At 34.6% G+C, this 20,101-nt stretch overlaps 1 protein-coding gene across 1 annotated transcript in view; it reads right to left on the bottom strand.

The window, feature by feature from the left end:
- LOC106136359 (lachesin) overlaps positions 1-20,101 on the bottom strand; it is a 133,737-nt gene that overhangs the window by 25,494 nt on the left and 88,142 nt on the right. The window contains exons 3-6 of the mRNA XM_060946007.1: positions 8,253-8,335; positions 5,657-5,778; positions 3,143-3,328; positions 1,992-2,181 (exon numbers count right to left, since the gene is read on the bottom strand). Coding sequence (XP_060801990.1) covers positions 1,992-2,181; positions 3,143-3,328; positions 5,657-5,778; positions 8,253-8,316 — 562 coding nt within the window. The 5' untranslated portion in view covers positions 8,317-8,335. The remainder of the gene's footprint in view (positions 1-1,991; positions 2,182-3,142; positions 3,329-5,656; positions 5,779-8,252; positions 8,336-20,101) is intronic.

Below are 20,101 nucleotides of genomic sequence, written 5' to 3'. Positions count from 1 at the left end.
TGCCCGGTCTAAGGTCTAAGGAATTTTTGAAGTCTTGTTTGTTTATAATTAAAATGTTTAATTTTCAAATATTTATTTAAGTTATTTCTTAACCACGGTACTTACTACAGACTTAAACTACATGTTGCTAATTTGTTGATGGTTACAACGCACCATTCCAGAGATGGTTCGATTCGTATAACTGGATGTGTCATCACATGGTTGTGGGGTTTTCCCAATATTTATTTTTACTCAGGCCAAGCTACAGGCATAATCGACTCATTTTATTAAAGAACTAACCAGATAAATGGAATATTAGAGCTGATTTACAGGTATATACCGTTTTTCCTCTGTATCTCAAGCAGATGAAATCGTTCAATGCAGGATATTTTCCGACCTATTTAAGCTGCAGCTCCGCTTTGCAATAAAACAAATAAATGGTGATTATTTGCAGAATACTACAGTTTCAAGATAAAATGAGAGTAATAGTATTGTTGGAATTAATTGCATGCAACGCTCTTGTGGGTATCTAATGAAGAATAGTTGGCTCTATGAGATAGAGAAAAAAGAGTTGAGTATTTATTTTATTATCATGTTCGCAAACTTTTGCAATATTTGTATTGGTAGAATAATTGAGCTTACTTTTTTGATATAGAAGATTTATTCTTCTAGTTTTCTGAAATATAGTTTGGCCAGCTGTTGCCCGTTCTATTTTTTAGCGCCCCATTTAAATGTTTTCTTTTAATACTTGAATGGTAAACTGCTAGACAATACAAACCTACCATTTTACTAAACTCACTGAATATTGAAATCTTCGCAACAAAATTATCCGCTCCACGAAAGCTAATAAACATATACTAAATATTTCATAACAACTATGAACCAGGTTAGCGACGGGTGGTAGGATTTTCATATTTTAATAAAAGCTATTGTAACTAAACTGAGCAGTTAAGTCATAAAAGCTTATGTTGCATGAAAAAAGCTGTGAAGCTTTCCCGTTGAACTTATCCCGGAAAATTGTTATGTGTTTTTGATATGATAAAAGTCGATTGGAATTACACATAGTTTTACGCTCTGTTTTTATTTAAACGTGTAAAAAGTGTAATTTAACAATTAACATATCTATCGCATAACTATAATATAAAAATAAAATGTTTTTGGTTTACATTACACACAGGTATTGGATAAATTTAAAAAACTTTATAGACCGATTTCCACGACACTTGGCAGAGAGACCTTAAAGAGAAACATATAATACATTATTATATTACAAACTTTCTTGGGAATAAATCTGAGGGCAATAGTTTTTTAAATCTATTTGTAAACCAGTATAAAGGCATTAAAATAAAATCATCAACTGGAAATAATGAAAATTATATCCGATGCTCGAATTTATTTCAGGAACAATTTAATTTAACTGCCATCATTTACTGATAATTATTTTAAAGCGTTCTCTTCATACATTGAATTAATCAAAATTATTTCATATTTATGAGACGCTCCTATATTTACACACTGACAGCCTTCGTATTACGTTATTTAAAAATAAAATTCTGAACTGCATCTGACGTAGTTTAATTTATAACCTTCGGGTCTAAACAGAAGCTGTTATTAGCACATATATAAAGTAAACCACAGTACAATAATCGTACAGTTATTAATTAACTTAATTATGTTAATTAAGTTAGCTATTTTTAAAAAGCAGTAAACATCATAGGTTTTCTGTCTGTGTCTGATCACAAATCTGAGTAACAAGAAATTTCAGAAAAAAAAATTTGGAAATGGTTTCTTTTCATAATACGATCCAATTACATTTCATCTTTGTTTATCTCAGCATGAGTATGGTAACTGTATAGACGGAATCACTATGGATGCATTACTTAAAGTATAAACAGAAACAGATTGGCTAAAACCTCCCCAGTTTCGCGTATACTTTCATTCTGTATTACACATAGGACCTCCTATACATAGGACGGACGACATTCAAAGTTTATTAATTAGTAAAATCTTACCTTTCCTCTCCCGGCCACCCTCGTGCCGGAACACAATGGGTTTCACGTGGTCCCGTCTCCACATGACCGTCGGCGGGGGTTCCCCGGTAGCGGTGCACGTCAGACGAACGCTGCCGCCTTCCTGGGCCGTGCTGCCTTCCGCCACGGTGTCTACTATGTCTGGTGGTATCACTACTGAGAGGTAGCCCATCTGTTTTTGAGAAAATACAATATTAGTTCACTAACTAAACTTTTATTTAATAAAATACACATACATACATACATATGGTCATGTCTATATCCCTTGCAGGTTAGACAGAGCCAACAGTCTTGAAAAGACTGAATGGCCACGTTCAGCTTGTTGGCTTAATGATATAATTAAGTTTCAAATAGTGACAGGTCGCTAGCCCATCACCTGAAAAAGAATCCCAAGTTTGTAAGCCTATCCCTTAGTCGCCTTTTACGACATCCACGTGAAAGAGATGGAGTGGTCCTATTCTTTTTTGTATTGGTGTCGGGAACCACACGACAATGTATTGGTGCCGGGAACCACACGGCCTTCTTCAACTGGCCTAAGTAATGTTCTACCCGCTAGTAATAAAATGGCAATATTTCGACAGCCTAACTGTTTTTAGAATACTTAAACCTATTTATATAAATTTTCATATAATAACCACGCCATGAAATAATTAAATACCATTGTATATCCCTGGCATAGAAATGGGAATTCTATATTATTCCAATTTATGTGATCCTTGAAAAAAAACGGATCGAAAAATGTCCACCTCACGTAAGATTACAAGTATCCGATTACTAGAACAATTTTAGTGATGACGTGTGACAGGCTATTCCAGCTTTATATAATACTAGCTCCGCCTGCGGTAAAAAGAACCTTGTGTCCTGATCTGATAAAGACTAGTCAGTTGGTAGCTACAGACAAACAAACTTACTTTCACGATTGTAAAATTAGCATGGATTTGAAAATATAGTTGCACTTTTATTTACTTCTTAGAAGTTGATTATTTAATCAAAGATGTGTAATCATGGATTACCGTTACTGTATTGTATAGTAAGTGGAATAGACCTTATAATACCTACTCCGAGCCGACATCTTACTCGTACTTAACAAATACTCAGCTGTTTTTATTCCAAAACAAAATTTTCCAACTTACCTGACTCTTCATAGGATCAGTGTTGACCTGGCACATGTAGGTGCCCGAGTCGTTTGCCTGCACGTTACTGACGTGCAGTTTCCACGTGTTGTGGTTGTTGTACGTGACCGACAGTCTCGGGTTCAAAGCCACCATGTTTGTATGGATGGCCAGGATCGCTTTCGAATCTGACTTGATCCACGCCACCTAAAATAATAAAGATTTGCATATTCATATCCTACAAGGTGTTCTTGTAAGGTAAATAATCCTTGGCCAAGTTGAGGAGCCTACTCACTTTGGTGTGACACAAGATGTTAACATAATTTTCAGTGATATTCATTGTTTTATTAATATTAATGAAAATGTAAAAAAAAGTTTCCGGCAGAATTAAATATGACTATGTATGACCCATCAGGTAACGTAAAAATTACTTAATTTTAAAATCCACTAAGCATGCTGATGACTGGTGTACCATCAAGAATATAATAATATAATAATATTTGATCTTATGAAGTAATTGTCAAATTACAAAAACTCTTAGGACGTGTTTAATTTTCTCAATAAAATGGCCACATATATGTATATAGAATTCCGCTGTAATTAAATACAATGTTTGTTATACAAATTGGCAAGTAAGATGAAAGGCTACATTGAACAATGCAATTAGTTTAAAGCGGATGTCTCACAGAAATTCTCTGTTCCATACAAGAAATTTCATTTTATACCTTGGATTAATGTCATAAATCGCTCGCGTTTCACAGCGCTCCTCCAAGTTTCAAATCGTTTGTTTTGTTTAGAGACGAAACTTAATGTTACTTAAACGTTGTAGCGAATGTAAAACTGAGGGAACGACACGTAAAATTGTGGTAAGAGGACTGTTCGTATCTACAGGTACCAAAAGGGTTAAGAAGCGTAAAAGAATTCTGCTATTTCAGTTTCCTGATTGTTTAGTTTTAGTTTTATAAATGCCTGATGTCAACCTTCTTACGGCATCAATTTTTTTGATTACAGTTGTTCATGAGGGCTTATTCGAAACCTGGACCCGATGCAACGCCTGCAGCAAACTTGGAGGGTGCAACCAAAAACACGCCAGGAAAAAGTGTGAAACAGGCATAACTGTTTATTTCTTAGTCGCCCATCATTACGACTTCTATGGTAAAAGTAAGTTCCAAAGAACACTGCCGTCCTTCAAAATATAAGGCGGCTAACCTATCTACGAAAGCCTTAAACTTATCAGCCTTTAAGCTTGAGGACGGCAGCATAAAAATTAAATTCAAAACTGCACAAAACATTCCCCACTGGCTGTAGGTGCGAAAGTCCGCTCAGCCGTGGAATGCAGAGTCTCATCCGCGCCGCTTTCAAGCATTTTTCATGTGACATTCCGCTTTGTTGCGGTTGGAAAATAAATTAGTAACAATTTCATTGTTTGTGAGAATTATTTCCGTCGCCTCTGCTGCTAACGCTCCTAGCAAATACAATACGAGAGCACACTTGTCATTTGTTACACGATTATCAACATTCTCTACAGAAGGGGTTGCAAAAACTTTAAAGTAAATACTCATATGTATATAGAGTAGTGATATACATATTTTTATTTTAAACTTTGTGGAGCCTCAACGATACAACACCTAAACTTTATGGTACAAGTAAAGATGCACTGCTTTTAGAAAATAGCACAAATAAGCACTAAAGTAATAGCCAAAAAAATATATAATTATACTCATTTCATAATTAATTATGGAATATAAAAAAGAATCTGACTTCTACGAGTATAAGTTAGAAACTATGAAAAATTATCTACCTATATCTAAAAAATTTATGAAATTATTAGTTTCTGAGTAACTTGAATTTTATTTTATAATTTATAGTAGTAGCAGCAATATTACCTCAAAGGCAAGGAAAAGTTTTGGATGCAATTTTTTGTTCATATTTTAAGGTTTTAGCTCAGTTGAGAAAGCGGCTTAATTAAAATTCATTCGCTGCGAGGCGCCGTGGTTACTTCCATAGTCAGGGTTACTTGAGCAACTTCCTATATAATAACTTAAATATCTATCCTATGATGAAGTATATTTTATGATCAGTCAGGAATTGACCAAAAAGGCTGGTTCTAGCAGTGCATAGAGGTAAGTTGATCCTAATACTAATGTAAACGAGAGATGGGTGTGACAGAAGAGGCATGCAAGATCGGTGTTAAATTGTGTGACAGTATGACGAACCACACATTAAGGGATTTTTAAAGGATAACTGGTCTATTTAATAACGAAAACATAGACATAATTTTTAATGCTAGAAACTCTTTTAAATATAAGTGATCGTAATTTTAAAGTAAGCGGTACACCCGCATTTGACACCTCATCCGGCAGATGTCCCTAAAAAACAAAATGACTACCGGCTGCCGAAAGGTTAAAATAATCATATGGCGCAATGGTCGGCAGGTATTTTTTTTAATTTCATTTTGCGATCAGTGAGTTAGTGAATGAGTAAGTGTTTTTTCCCTTTTATATATCTGGATTATGTGGTCATAAAAATACTTACCCTGTAATTAGAGAGATGGTTGACGACGCACGTGAAATGCACGTCTCGGCCCTGCGTCACCGTGTGGTTCTCCAGCGCTTGGAGAAACTCGGGCTCCGCCTCCGCCTGTATCGGCATTTCACCTGTTATCAAAATGGTAATTAATATTTTTAGTAGTATTTTTTTATATGCTGTAGAAAAACTCTTTTTAAAACGATTTGTTAGTTTACCGATTAACTATCAAAAGAAATATTTTAATTTTTCAAGTAACAGCAATCTTCTACATTATTATTGATATATAAAAGATATTGTAAAAATGTATTACACACATACAAATCTATTTCTCCTTACATTAATTTCACAAAAGAGGTAATTATATGTTGAATTCAATAACGGCTCTGTAAATTTTTTTGTAGAACTACTTCCTACATATCATCAGTCCTCTTTCCTAAAGAAGTAGGCAGAGACTATTATTCTACTATTATATTCTCATTTACGAGTATATCATGATCCCTGCATACTTCTTATCTTTATTACTGATATCTATATATAAATCTGAATAATTTCCGATTTGTCTTGTAGGCTCGTAGGTACTTAAAGTAAAATAATTTCCATCGGCAGGCTTTTTAACATAACTATACTATGGAATTATAATGGGGAAACAAAATTGATGTTTTTAATTCCGTCATCTTCCCCGATGGACGATCCCACCAACTTTGTAATTTAGTTAATTTCGTCTGGAAACAAGTGCTTGAATCCACTTGAGGCAATTTCCTAAATAAATTAATATTCAATTTCCCTCAGATAAGGTATTAACTTGTCGATGTTCTGTGAAGTATGATTACTGGAATATTTTGACCAAATTTTCAGCCATGAGATAAGAGGTTTGAGTTGAATATTTGAGCTGTAAGTATAGTTCGTTGTTCTCTATATTATTATCTCGCTTTCTCATGATTGTGGGATTAATTTCGGTTTAGCGTAACAAACAAAACCAAATTCAAGTCTGCCTTCGAGGATGGGATGGGTTTAGATACCGTATTTAATTAGTATTTGAACTAAGTTGGTTGCTATGTAGCGTGTTAATTCGGTAATTTTGTAACAGTAACTAAGTGGGATAACTTTTTTAGTCGTATGATATTAAAACTATATTGTTTGTTAGAAATGTGCAGGCATGATGGCAAGTGTAAGTGCTACCCCTCCGGCATGATGTATATTTATGTATGTCTAGTTTTATCTACATATATGGTATATTTCGATCTTTTTTCTAACGGCGTAAATACCGGCTATAATCTTACTTCTCTGGAGAAAAGCTCAGGGTACACCTTTTACCGTGACTCTGAAATAGAAGTCCACATTACGTATAAAAACCAAAAGTCTTATATTTACACAAAGCGACTCCCATCTGTCCTCACAAATCTCGCGAAACAATGTAAATAAGGTTATTTATCTACCTCTACAAGTATAACCTACATTATGTACCTAATTAAAATTAGCCGACAAAGACGTAACACTAGCCGTGTAACTATCATAATAATCCGAGATAATATAATGCCAGCGGCCATTTGTAACATGCAGTCCGCATGGAGTGATTGATATGCAAAGAGATAGTGTGCCGGCGTGACATGTGGCAGCCATTCGTTTCCCTTGTCGCCAACATCTTGATAGTTTACTGGGATTTTATATAATATTAGCTTTTGTCCGCGACTTCATATCACGACGAAATCACTTAAGTAACAGATAGAACTAATAGTCACAAGATTTAATTGTCAATCAGAGATTATGGCAGGTTCCTTGTTGATAGCCTTAAATAATAGTTAGCTTATAAGCCTTTTCCTTTTCTTCTACAGCGTGATAAGGGAATGGTGTGATGTGAAAGAAGATGTAGTTACAGGAATAGAAAAGGGTATGTTGAGATGGTTCGGTCATGTGGAGAGGATGAATGAAAACAGGTTGACTAAGCAGATATACATGGAGAGTGTGGAAGGAAAGGTCGGGGTGGGAAGACCTAGACGAACATATCTTGATCAAATTAAGGACGTCCTGGTAAAGGGTCAGGTCAAAAGTACCCGAAACCGCCGAGCTTGCATGAAGAGAGTTATGAATGTGGATGAAGCAAAGGAAGTATGCAGGGATCGTGGCAAGTGGAAAGAGGTAGTCTCTGCCTACCCCTCCGGGAAAGAGGCGTGATTTTATGTATGTATGAATGTATGTCCTTTTCCTCTATAGTGGTACACGTAAAATCTCGCCTCCAAGATAATGTCATGAAAATCCTATCTCAGATGTGTTTCTTCACATACTCCTTTTTAAGCTTTCTAATCTACCAATAGTTTCGCCTGTAAGTTAATCTATGTGATTTTTATTTACACAACCTACTGTTACTATGCTAAATTTTAGTTGAATGTACATTCATTCATATTAAAAGCAAAAAATATACAGTTGCTAGGTTTTGATACGTATTTTGATATAGGTACTCTTGTTGCATAAGATTAATAGTGATTCGGATAAAGATCCGTCAATCCACACCTCCACCCGAGTAATCCTATTCCCGTGATAATTTCATAGTTAAATCAGTCAGTAACATAAGAGTATATGTACATTGATAAACTAATTAACTAACCTGTAACGAAGACACTGAAGAACGTAGCCAGCCACCAGGCTGTTTTGGTCGACGACGAATACATGTGTTCTGCAGCGCTCCGCCTGAAGCAAGCAAACAAACTTATATATTTGTTATGTAAAAGTTCGTGAAAAGTACTGTTTGCAGTTTAAAAGATATGTCATATTATGAATTATATAGAAATTGATCAGATTCTTATTTAATAATTTCATCACTACTTATTTATTGTCTTTCATATCATCGTCTCATGATTAGGCTCGTAAATATAACCGGGAAGGTTGGTTGGTGGAAAAAATAAATTCTGAAAAATGATTACATACATACAGATAATAATGAGCCCTTATCTTGCGGGGTAGTGAGAGACATCAGTCTTGAAAATACTGAAGTAATAATAAATTTTATATGGTGCCAAATTATTTAAGAAAATTGTAAGGTATTAGAGACCGGTTACTTATTTTTTCATAGTATAAAAGGCTACTTAAGGCAAAACACTTAAGCCATCCAACTAAACATGGCCCTGTGACACGGCCTGTTTGTTTTGTGGAAATTAGCTCTGTCCATTTATTTCATAAGTGATTTTGATGTAATAATAGTATTTGTTTATGAGCTTCAACGCCTACATTTTAATATGCAATCATAACGCGGCGAAAGCGAAAAGTGTCTTTCTTAAAAGGTGTATTTGATTATTATTTTCAATTCGAAACACACTCAACATCACTTCTTATCAACGTCAATTTGTGTGGTCTTGCAAAGGGCTCCTTTGGTCAAAGTTGTGAAGTCAGCTTCTCGTAATTGAATCTTGCGGGTCCTCGCCCTCGTCTCGGCTGCTTATGAAAACTGCTCGCCTTGATTCTGCGACAATCATTGGGGTTTATTGAAATCTTGTGCTGCAGTTTTGTCTGTACTTTATTTGATTTTCCGAAGATATTTTTAGAAATAAGCCGGCCCAAGAACACATGATTCATCGGTAGCCTGGTCTGGAGGCGAATAGGTTTGACATATACATTCTTTAAATTAATATACAGCTAGTTCTTATCTAGCTGTAGATGCAGATGTCATATTTAAAAGATTCAACTTTATGTAAAAATTAAGATTTTCAAGGTAAAATAATTTGTTGAGAAAACCTTTCAAAATGATATTAGCAAGCTTTCAAAATCCTTAAACATCCCTCCTTCCTCCTTCCCAACATAATTTTACAAAAATACTCTCGTACAGGTAAAATACATATTTGTCGGATATTTTCTGTGTGTACAAATATAACACATTACAGGAATCCGGGACGAGTATATTATAAATGGTGTTCATTAGAGCGGCGCAGGACGTGATATGACTGGGTGATACAAGTGAAAAATGCCCTGACCTGACGTTCCACCTATTGCAAACATAACCCAATTAACTTTGAAAATATCTCATTTCATGTATTTATTATATTTGTAGAGCTTCCATTCCAGCCTAGTAGCGAAAGAAAAAAAAACACGTACCAGCAGCTTCTCTTCCCGTGCTAATTGTTAAAGTCGTTTAAGGGCTTATAAACTTGGGTTTTTTCTTTTAGGCGATGGGCTTACAACCTGTCACTATTTGAATCTCAAATTCCATCATTAAGTCTTACAGCTGAACATGGCTTTTCAGTCATTTCAAGACTATTGGCTCTGTCTACTCCGTAAGGGTAATTTAAAAAGACCCTTTCCCAACCCATACTAAACCTGCATATATTTCGGGTTCAACCGTGGTCAAGACATAAGGACATAACCTTTACTTTTGAAATAGGGTAGCCCACAGTCAATTAATCCCGGCCACCGCAAACAGACAGAATCGTAGTTCCATTCGATCTGAACAGCAATCAGTAAACACGGCCAAGAAATAAATATCCCGTGTGGGGCTCCCTCGGGAACTAATTGCTGAGCTATCCGTATTGATGGCGCACTGCCCGGGATCAATGTAAATTATCTAGTGCTGCTGATCCGCGGGAAACGATTATCGTACATCACTATTGTTTTATAATATACACTAGCTGTTGCCCGCGACTTCGTACGCGTGGAAGAGTCTGTCGTGGTTATTCTCCGTTGTATGCTGTAAAAAGTGTTATCATAAATGTATTTTTGTACATACTTATTTTTGACGTACTGTTTTTTTTATCCAAAATTATAAAACACCCAATCAAATCTTTTCCACACCTGTTGTTGTTAAATACATAAGCAATTTAAATTTTCCTATGCTTATAAGGTCATTAATTTTTTATTTGTATGTCAGATAGTTAAATAAATAGATGGGTAACATAACACATGGTAAAAATAACGCTGATCATAATACACTGATATCCATATAAATATCAAATATACCAATTATCCAAAAGGGATAGGCAGAAAGAGTACTCCTCCTTGCGAAGAACCTTTTTAAAACTACATTCATGGTTGTAGCATCGCGTGAAAATCCCGCTGTAACTAATTCGCGTAGTCAGTGACCAAGACTCGAACTCATAACTATATATTGTCTGTTCTACATGCTTTTGCCGTAATTTCGCGTAATTATAAATTATAAGAATTCCTGAAACCCATATTTTAAAAAAGCGCCACCTATTGAGAAAAAGCCGTTCAGCCCGCACAATTTTAACGCCACCTACAAAAGACCATAGGTCTTTCGATCCCACAGAAATTATAGTCTTTGCGGCATTCAGTAGAATAACCATAACGTAAAATATAAAATATCTGAGCCGCGCGGCATGGTAGGTACCTCGCAAGCCACACCTGTCTGTCTTCCTATCCTTGTTCTAGTGAGTTATCTTAAAAGATGGACATATACTGTCGCAGACATTTTTTTAGATTATTTTAAGAGAAATAATTCTTTCTTACATATATTTTTGGTTTCTTGAACCGTTTTCGCAGCGCACGCAACGGAAGCCCTCAAGGATGAATAATTATCCCCGTTTTTTTTTTCACATTTTCCATTATTTCTTCGCTTCTTATAGTTGCAGCGTGATGTTTTATAGCCTATAGCCTTCCTCGATAAATGGTCTATTCAACGCAAAAAGAATTTTTCAATTCGAACCAGTAGTTCCTGAGATTAGCGCGTTCAAACAAACAAATAAACAAACTCTTCAGCTTTATAATATTAGTATAGATTTAGCAAGCGAAGCGAAGCTAGTTATTCAAATGAAACAATCAATGAAATGAACGAACAAATTAATAAATAAGTAAACAAAACCAAATGAGATAGTTAACTTGCGCGACAAAACGACATCGGGTCTTCCCATCCTCCCTAAGGGGAGTCGGAGTGATTGGTCAGGGCTTTTGGCCCTCTTCAATCATCGCTGCCTGCGACTGTAGGCAGGTCGATGGGGCGGCCGTGGCGGCCTGGGTCTTTACGTCTTCACTGGGAGTTCCCATCGAAGGCAGCGAGGGGAGGGTTTCACCCGACGGTCCGGAGCGGCGCGATGCCGTGCAGGTGGTTGTGTGAGGACGCGTCCGCCCTCTCGAACATCTTCGTGGCCAGCCGGGCCACGAAGTCGTATAGGCTCTCCCACTTCAGGTCCCTGAGGATCGTCGAGTTCCTCACGTAGCGCGGGGCTCCGACGACTGCTCTGAGACTTTGGTTTTCTTGTGCTCTGAGTTTTCTCTTGTTGGTCTCAGAGCAGCATGCGTACCACGCCGGGGTCGCGTACGTGAGGCGGGATCTGACAAACGTTCGGTATTCATAGCGCGATTTAAAATACACGCAGGCGCCATCTAGTGATTATGTCCCGAAGTTATAAAAAAATATTTGTTTGTTTTATATTTTTTTTACTTTTACTTTTTAATAACCACTAATGTAAATCCAATATTTTATGGCGCTTACAGAACTTAAAGATTTTTTAAAATTCCTTTCTTAGCAGACGCCTCCAAGTCATAATCTATCATACTGCCATCTTGTATCTCCAGTGATTCAAAATACACTCCGCGCATTTAGCGCCACCTATGTAAGAGAGCACAGGTTTTCGCAAATCCCACGGGAACGATAGTTTTTTCCAGAACGAAAGGTATCATATGACCTTCTTCATACTCTGAACTATATATATGCGAAATTTCAAGAAGATTGGTTGTGTAGATATCGCGTGAAAAGAAAACAAACAAACTTACTTTCGCATTTATAATATTAGCGAAATTTCAAGAAGATTGGTTGTGTAGATATCGCGTGAAAAGAAAACAAACAAACAAACTTACTTTCGCATTTATAATATTAGTTAGGATATGTGTTTGCTTTTAAAAAATCAATTGTTTTTTCCATGTCATTTCATGTCTATGTCCATTGAAGCGTCAATCGAGAGGATTGTACTCTCTAAGTCAATTTCCAAATTTAAATAATTTTCTTACGATTGATTTTACCATTACATGAACGCCATTCAATGCGCAAGTGTTTAAAAAGCGTGAAACAAAGCCGCCTGTTTTGTTAATGCAACGTTTTCATCAATGAAGTCAATTTACATAGATAGATTTTTGATCTAAAGCATCAAACTACTTATTCGTTTGAACTTAAGGTTAAATATTTATTTTTTTAATAAGTTTTTGTCTTGAATACAAGAAAACGTTCAAATTTTATAATTTTCAACACTTTCTCAAAAAGGCAAACGTGAATACATACGAGAATCCAGAGACATAACGGTATAGAAACTTCAAGTAAGATGAACTATCTTTTTTAGGTTTTTACCATTTACATTCAAATCAAATAATATTTGGCTATCTTTTAGTCTTAAGCAAAAATATATTGCAAGTTTGGAACGGTACTCATGTATTTTCTGTTTAAAAGCGTATCAAAATAAAAAGTGCAGAAGTGAAACTAATTAAACATTTTCCAACAATTTAAGGCACACGCGGATTTAATGTCCTTTAACTTTGTATTTTATTAAAAATATACGGGTATACTTAAGAACGAACGCGGCTCCGCCCACGTCGAAAGAAAAAATGCCGCTAATGTCCGTTTCAGCGGAAACTTCGGAGAATCCTTACATTGAGAGTAGGCTGAGAAGCAATTTTTAGTTTAATCTTATACAAATATTTTCAAAACTACGTAGGTATTCTGCCATGACATAAAGGTACGAGTTACCCTTTTATTCCCTCTTTGATTGCAAATGGTCAATATTTGACACAAATGTTCACGAAATGTATTTTAAAATGCAAATATAGCCCTAGATGAAAAATATGAGTTCGAATGTTATGTGATTTTAACCTTTATTTATTTGTGAAGCGCACAATTTGTCCAAAACGCATAGCTAGTATATGCAACAATGTTTACCTTTCGTCTAGGGCCTTGCTCTTGTAGTAATTTCTTGTAGAAATTCACTTATGCTTGAACCTCGGACGACTATTAAATTTCCAATTATTAACAATATTTTATCAAAACCGGTCTAGCGGTTAAGCTGTGAAAGCGTAACAGACGGATTGACAGACTTTCGCATTGATAATATTAAGTATGGAAGTTAGAGTCCTAAAATAATAAAGTAATAAATTGTTCGCTGTTAAAATTTCGAGTCATATTCCTGGCGGCTGTAAATCATTAAAATACACCGAAAATGTTTCATATTTTATAGATGGTATTATGTCATTCCACTCAAATTTCATTAATTTATACCCAAACGCGTTAGAAGTTTGATTTTACGGAGCGTTCGTTATGAGCTAAAATAGTAGGAAACTAAATTAAGGTTCAAATTAAGTTACATACAAGTGTCGGGATACCTCAATTTAAATAAGATGTTATTAATCGTGTTTTTACTGCAGTTATTCATTATATGTATATACAAATGACTGAAAGCAGGTTGACAAAACAAATATGCAAGGAGAGTGTGAATGGAAAGAATTGATGAAAGGTGGGAGTGGGAAGGCCTACACGAACGTAACTTGATCAAATAAAGGACGTCCTGGCAAAAGGTCAGGTCAAGAGTTTTTATAAATAAACATATAGGCGTAGGCGTGTTTAATACAGGTATTAAACGTGGTCGGTAGATTTGCGGTCGCGACTCGGTAGATTCGCGGTCGAGACTAGCTCGTTACATATGATGCAACGCAAAGTCAAGAATATCCGAAACCGGCGAGCTTGCATAAAGTCTTTCGAGTGGAAAGATGATCTCTGCTTGCTGCCGGAGGGGTCTCCTTAGAAAACGCATGATTTTACGCATGTTTATTTGTTAGTAAATACTTTATTGTAAAAACATGTAAAAATGTTTGATTCCGCTTTCCCTGCAGTGATTCAATACAATAATTAAAACGCGAAACCGTAATTAAATCCTCATAATCGTACAATGTCGGTTATCAATAACACCAATGAATAGCACTTTGGGCAACGGCCACATGAAATCCCGGTGCTAATGGAAATTCACTCAATTCTCTTATTTATGACGACAATTACGACTACGTCACGGGTAATGAACGTTCGCGTACTTCGCAATACTTTTTACTTTATTCAAAAAGTACATAAATAGTATGTAACGATACCCATCCCGATTCCCATTCCAAATAAGTGTAAATAAATAAAATAATAATTCAAAAAAGCGTTTTGACTAAAGTCTCGTAAATGCCCGTGGGTATTTTTGAAAATCCTCTCTTATTGAATCCCTATATATTTGAAAACTAAGTGCCTAATTTCGAACTCTAGGCCCGACACGCCGTGCGTTGTCTGTCAGTCAGTCATTCAATAACGGAAAAGGTTTATACATACATACATGGATTTTAGATGGGACATCACTTAGCAACACTTACACATGTCGATTTTTGAACGGCAGTAGTAATTAACTAAATAGTGGAGAAATCAATTTGGCATCGCATATGCCGCATTAGAATAATTTTATGTGACGTGGTATACAGTCAAACAAAAGCATACTTTCATATAATCACGTCTATATCCCTTGCGGAGCCAACAGTCTTGAAAGGACTGATAGGCCACATTGAGCTATTTGGCTTAATGATAGAATTAAGATTCAAATACTGACAGGTTGCTAGCCCGTCGCCTAAAAGAAGCATCCCAAGTTTATAAGGATATCCCTTAGTCGCCTTTTACGTCATCCATGGGAACGAGATGGAGTGGTTCAATCCTTTTTTTATTGGTGCCAGCACTGAACCACACCTTTGGATTGAACCACCCGGCACAAAACAAATGCAATCACTAAGTAATCTATGTTCGCCGTAAATACTGATAATGCAACTACAAACCTACCTAAAGTCACAATCCAATCCTAATATCTCAAAACCTTCACCAGCCATTAGTCAGCCGATGGTTTTCACCGTGCCGTGAACAGAACACCATAACGTGATAAATACCTTTTTGTTTATAGACGAATGGTCATTACGACTTTTCTTTGTGAAGCATCGGTTCACATTTCTATTTGGTAGTGAAATTTGTTTTGATTTTTTATTAAGTAACAAAAAACTCATAAAACAAGTATAAGAAAAATTTGAAAATTTGGGCAATGTATTCTGAGTGGCATATCAAGAATACTTGTAACTGCTAACTTTCATGAAGAGTGTTATGAATGTAGATGGAGCGAAAGAAGTATAAAAAAATGTAGGCATCGTTGCAAATAGATAGATGTAGTCTCTGGTTACCCCTACGGGAAAAAACGTGTTTTAATCCTATTAAAGCTTCATTATAATTAAACAGAAAACATTGTTATAAAATTAATCATTATACATATTTCGGATACCAAAAGTGAAACATATGTAATACAACTTACAAAGTGCACTTTAGTCGAATTGCATAAATCAATTTTAGTTAATCCTAATTAATGTAATATTTGCATTCAAATTCCTATAGACCGCCACACGCCACACCTGCTAACTAAATATCCTCTATTTGTTAAACCTGTGGTGTGAGCTAAATCCCTGATTTAATTGGGACTTATGTGGTCCTTATTGCATACTAATGGCATCAATGATTAGTTATGTAATTCTACTGTATAATGAGAAATGTTTACTGGATTGTAACAAAAAATATAAAGCATTTTATATATATCTCTTTCTCGCTCTGAATAAAGAATGTACTATAAAAAAAACTTTGCATTAATATAACATTAATGCATGTTTAGTTATTTGATCAATACCTAAATATATAAGCATATATGAACTCTATATATCCAAAGAATTTGTCACAAAAATAAACGGATATTTTTAAGTTCTCATTTCCTAATTTATCACAGCCTTCAAAAGTTTTAGCTGTTTGAATATCCACATGGATTGACAGCACATTTATAATTCTAACCAATACAAAAGAAATAAGAATAAATTGAGCAAAGGAATTGATAAACTTTTGTTAAGACACTTTCGTCAGTAATTTGGCGAAATTCTGAAAATAGAATATTATTTTTATGAGCCGCTCGACAATTTGGCAGCATACATAAAGGCGAAATTTCATGGCATAAACGCTACGCTACTTTTAACACGGCTATATTGAAAATTTTCTTACCTGACTGTTAATTTTTGGAATACTTCCGATTATTAGGTATTGCATAATTCCTAGTATAAAATAAAAGTGACGATAATATTATTCAGACTCAAGACTTCAGTTTTCAAGTTCTCATTTTTCGCGTCTGCCTTTCATTTTGGTACCTACTGTCTGAAAATATATGAGAAGCATCGCTTATATAGATTCGAGTAAGCAATGGATAACTGCCTCAATTCATATTGAGTGTCGAAAGTATAAACTTTTAAATTCATTTTGGGCGTTTTTATAAAGTATTAAAAGTTTTTTAAGTTATCTCGATCCATGCTGAAACTTGGTAATAAAGTATGTATATAGCTGGCATTTGAAAATTTTGTTTCTTAAACAAAATTACAGTAGTTTTTGTTCATTTTAATTATGGCGATGGTGAATTAAACCACAAAGACCGGTTAATAATATGGGAATTATTTAATGCATGAATTATTTAGATGTTGAATTATCTTATAATTTATATATTATCTTATAATTAAGCTTATATACTAAGGTAAATTGTGAGAAGAAACGAGGTTACTCCACACCTCGCTGAGTATATACTACGAATTCTACGTGCAACAATATTACTTACTGGTTCGTCACATTTTCCAGTACGTATTTTACAGTTAAAGAAAAATAGTAATCCTGCTACAGAAATTTGAGATACAAAGTTTTATAACTTCACACTTAAGTAGATAGGTACTAATAGATTTTTTACGATTTTTTACAGCTACTAAGGACATCAAAGATATATTTGAAAGACTGTTTATTTGGAAAATATGACTATATTAATAGTAGTAAATTGCAATAAAATTAATGAAATTTCATAAAATTGTTTTAAACACCGTATAAATTTTGGAATACATTTGGTTCGTTATGCTTTAACAAAAAAGTTACAAACGTGGCCGAAAATTGTCGTAAAAAATTATGAAATCAACATTTAATTATGTTTTCATTTTAATAAATTAATTTGCTTCATTTTTCATCTTGGCTACACTTGCGGCTTCGCCTTCGTAAACCAAAAAATCCAGTTTATTTCTTTGCCCGCGGAAATTTCGTACAATCGAAGAAGCACTAAGTATACAAGCCAGAACTGGCTAAAATATGTTGGCTGTTTTTATGTTAGTAATATGAAAGCTCTATATTTGCGTTTTCATAGAATTACCATACCAAATCTCATAAATGTATGCCAATGCAAGTCAATAGCAGTTGTTACTCTCAATAGTCGGCCGTTCACCATAAACCCACAGCAATGCTCTATTATTACGTACTGTCAAATTGCACGCCACTCTAGCCAGACAATACAAATTGTCTTAACTGAAATATTGCTACAGCGTACTTGTGAGTAACAATTTGCAAATATTACTGAATGCCTAATAACATTATTTTGTGATGGAATACGGAATACTACCCTTTTTTAATTCAGGATTATAACGAATACATTATTTTGTATGCTCAAAGTTAGCCAGCAATATATTGGTGTTCAACACCGAGAAAAAAATTGTACTACTCTCTCATCGTAGTGTGACATTATTGTCTTAAAAAACAAACTTATTTATGAGGAAGTAAATACTCAAAGAAAAAAAAGCATTCAATATCGGTCACACTTCCCTATGTCTCGCAAGATCCGTTTCATTTTACCACACGTTTTAATTATTTTTTTTGATGTCGCGTTAAGTATTATACATTCTAATTAGTGTCTATAATGCAATGAAGAAAAAAATACTGAAATAAAAATCTTGGAACGAGAATTGATTTCCATCCAGCTAAAGGAAATAATTTCCATTATTTCCTTTAGTTTATTCACTTTACTAACGCTCGAGTGAACTTTGATCAGAATCATAAAAGTTCAATTAATGGTGAGTGATGATTATAATCACAAGTATTATTGAAAACTTAACCGCTTTAAAACTTAAATAAATATCGCTCATGTTTATAATTTATTTTATCTAAGATCAATCTCAAATATTCCTCTTCTCTTTTATTTCTTTTCTGATTCTTATAATAGTCAGATTTAAAGCCACGTTTGATATGTGAAAATACGATCATCTCTTATTTTAAATTCAACGTGGGTTATGCTGAATTATGTATGTGCTGTTGTTTTACGTAAATACTATTATTAATTTTATGACTACAATTTAAATGCAATCAATCTGTAATGTAGAGCACATTATGACAGAGAGAGATAGATAAAATTTAAGAAGTTTATACACTAGCACGAACTGGGTTCACAAGAGCAGTGGCTGTTCAGTTCCGGCAGTGAACTTAATTAAGCGCGTCGCAAACAAGACAAATGAACTGTCAGCCGCTAATGCCTCACGACCCAGCACGGGATATTTCCAACTTTTTACGACATGGCCAAGGCAAACGGACAAATTATTTACCTTCGATGAGATGACACTTTTTGACCTATGTGCGTTAAAATTACCTGCCTATTTATTCACTTACGTTGATATGACATGCGCCTAATCATCCCTCTTCTCATACGCCTTGGAAATAAATCAAGAAAGATGTTACCAAAATTACAAAGTTGAGGGAACTAAAAGGAATATTTTGTTAGCAAAAGAAAATGTTTACACAGAATTTTATTTCAAACTCTATTCAAGTATTCATTTGAAATGTTTGCTTTCAAAAATATACATCGATGTTATTATAAACTGTGTATTTTTGTAACAATCGCATTTTTATTTTTTAATTTAAGCATTCATTAATACGGCATATTATATTTGTTTAATGTATCGGTTATACCTAGCTCGAGATGATATTTGTTCACACCGTCTTGCCAGGGGCAAATATATTTAGAGCTAAAGTTACATGTTCGGAGCTGTACACTGTTCTGTATTAAATTTCCTCTAGCAGAGTATTAAACCTGCTTCCGTTAAATTTATATAGTTAGCGCCACCTACAAAAGAATACAGGTTTTTCGCAAATCTCACATGAACTAAAGTTTTTACTGAAATGACCTTCTCCAAACTCCTAATTAAATATACGCAAAATTTTAAGAAGATTGGTTCAATAGATAATACGTGAAGGGGCCACAAACAAATAAACTTACTTTTACATTTATAACATTTATTTATTTAAAAAACCAACAACCGTTTACAAATAATAGCGCCACGTATATGAAACAAAGGATTACAGGTCACTAATGAATAGACTGATTGAAATTTACTTCACAAACTGATATGACTGAGACGTGGTATGGTGATGATACAGATATTTGGATAATCCTAGGAGACCGCCAAACAAAAAAAGCTTATAATATTTTATTTAAAATACCTAAAAAGTAACTGATAATTCTATTATCATTAATAAACTTCGTTCATTCTTGTAAATTTTCCTTCAACAATAAAGTTGTAATGAAATTGTAACGGCGGACTTATCCCTTAAAGACTTCCAAATCCATCTCTGTCAGT

The sequence above is a fragment of the Amyelois transitella genome, chromosome 10 (genome assembly GCF_032362555.1).
Source record: "Amyelois transitella isolate CPQ chromosome 10, ilAmyTran1.1, whole genome shotgun sequence".
In the NCBI taxonomy this organism is placed as follows: Eukaryota; Metazoa; Arthropoda; class Insecta; order Lepidoptera; family Pyralidae; genus Amyelois; species Amyelois transitella.
The sequence above is the reverse complement of the archived record's forward strand: the minus strand, read 5'-3'. Positions and strand labels throughout refer to the sequence as shown.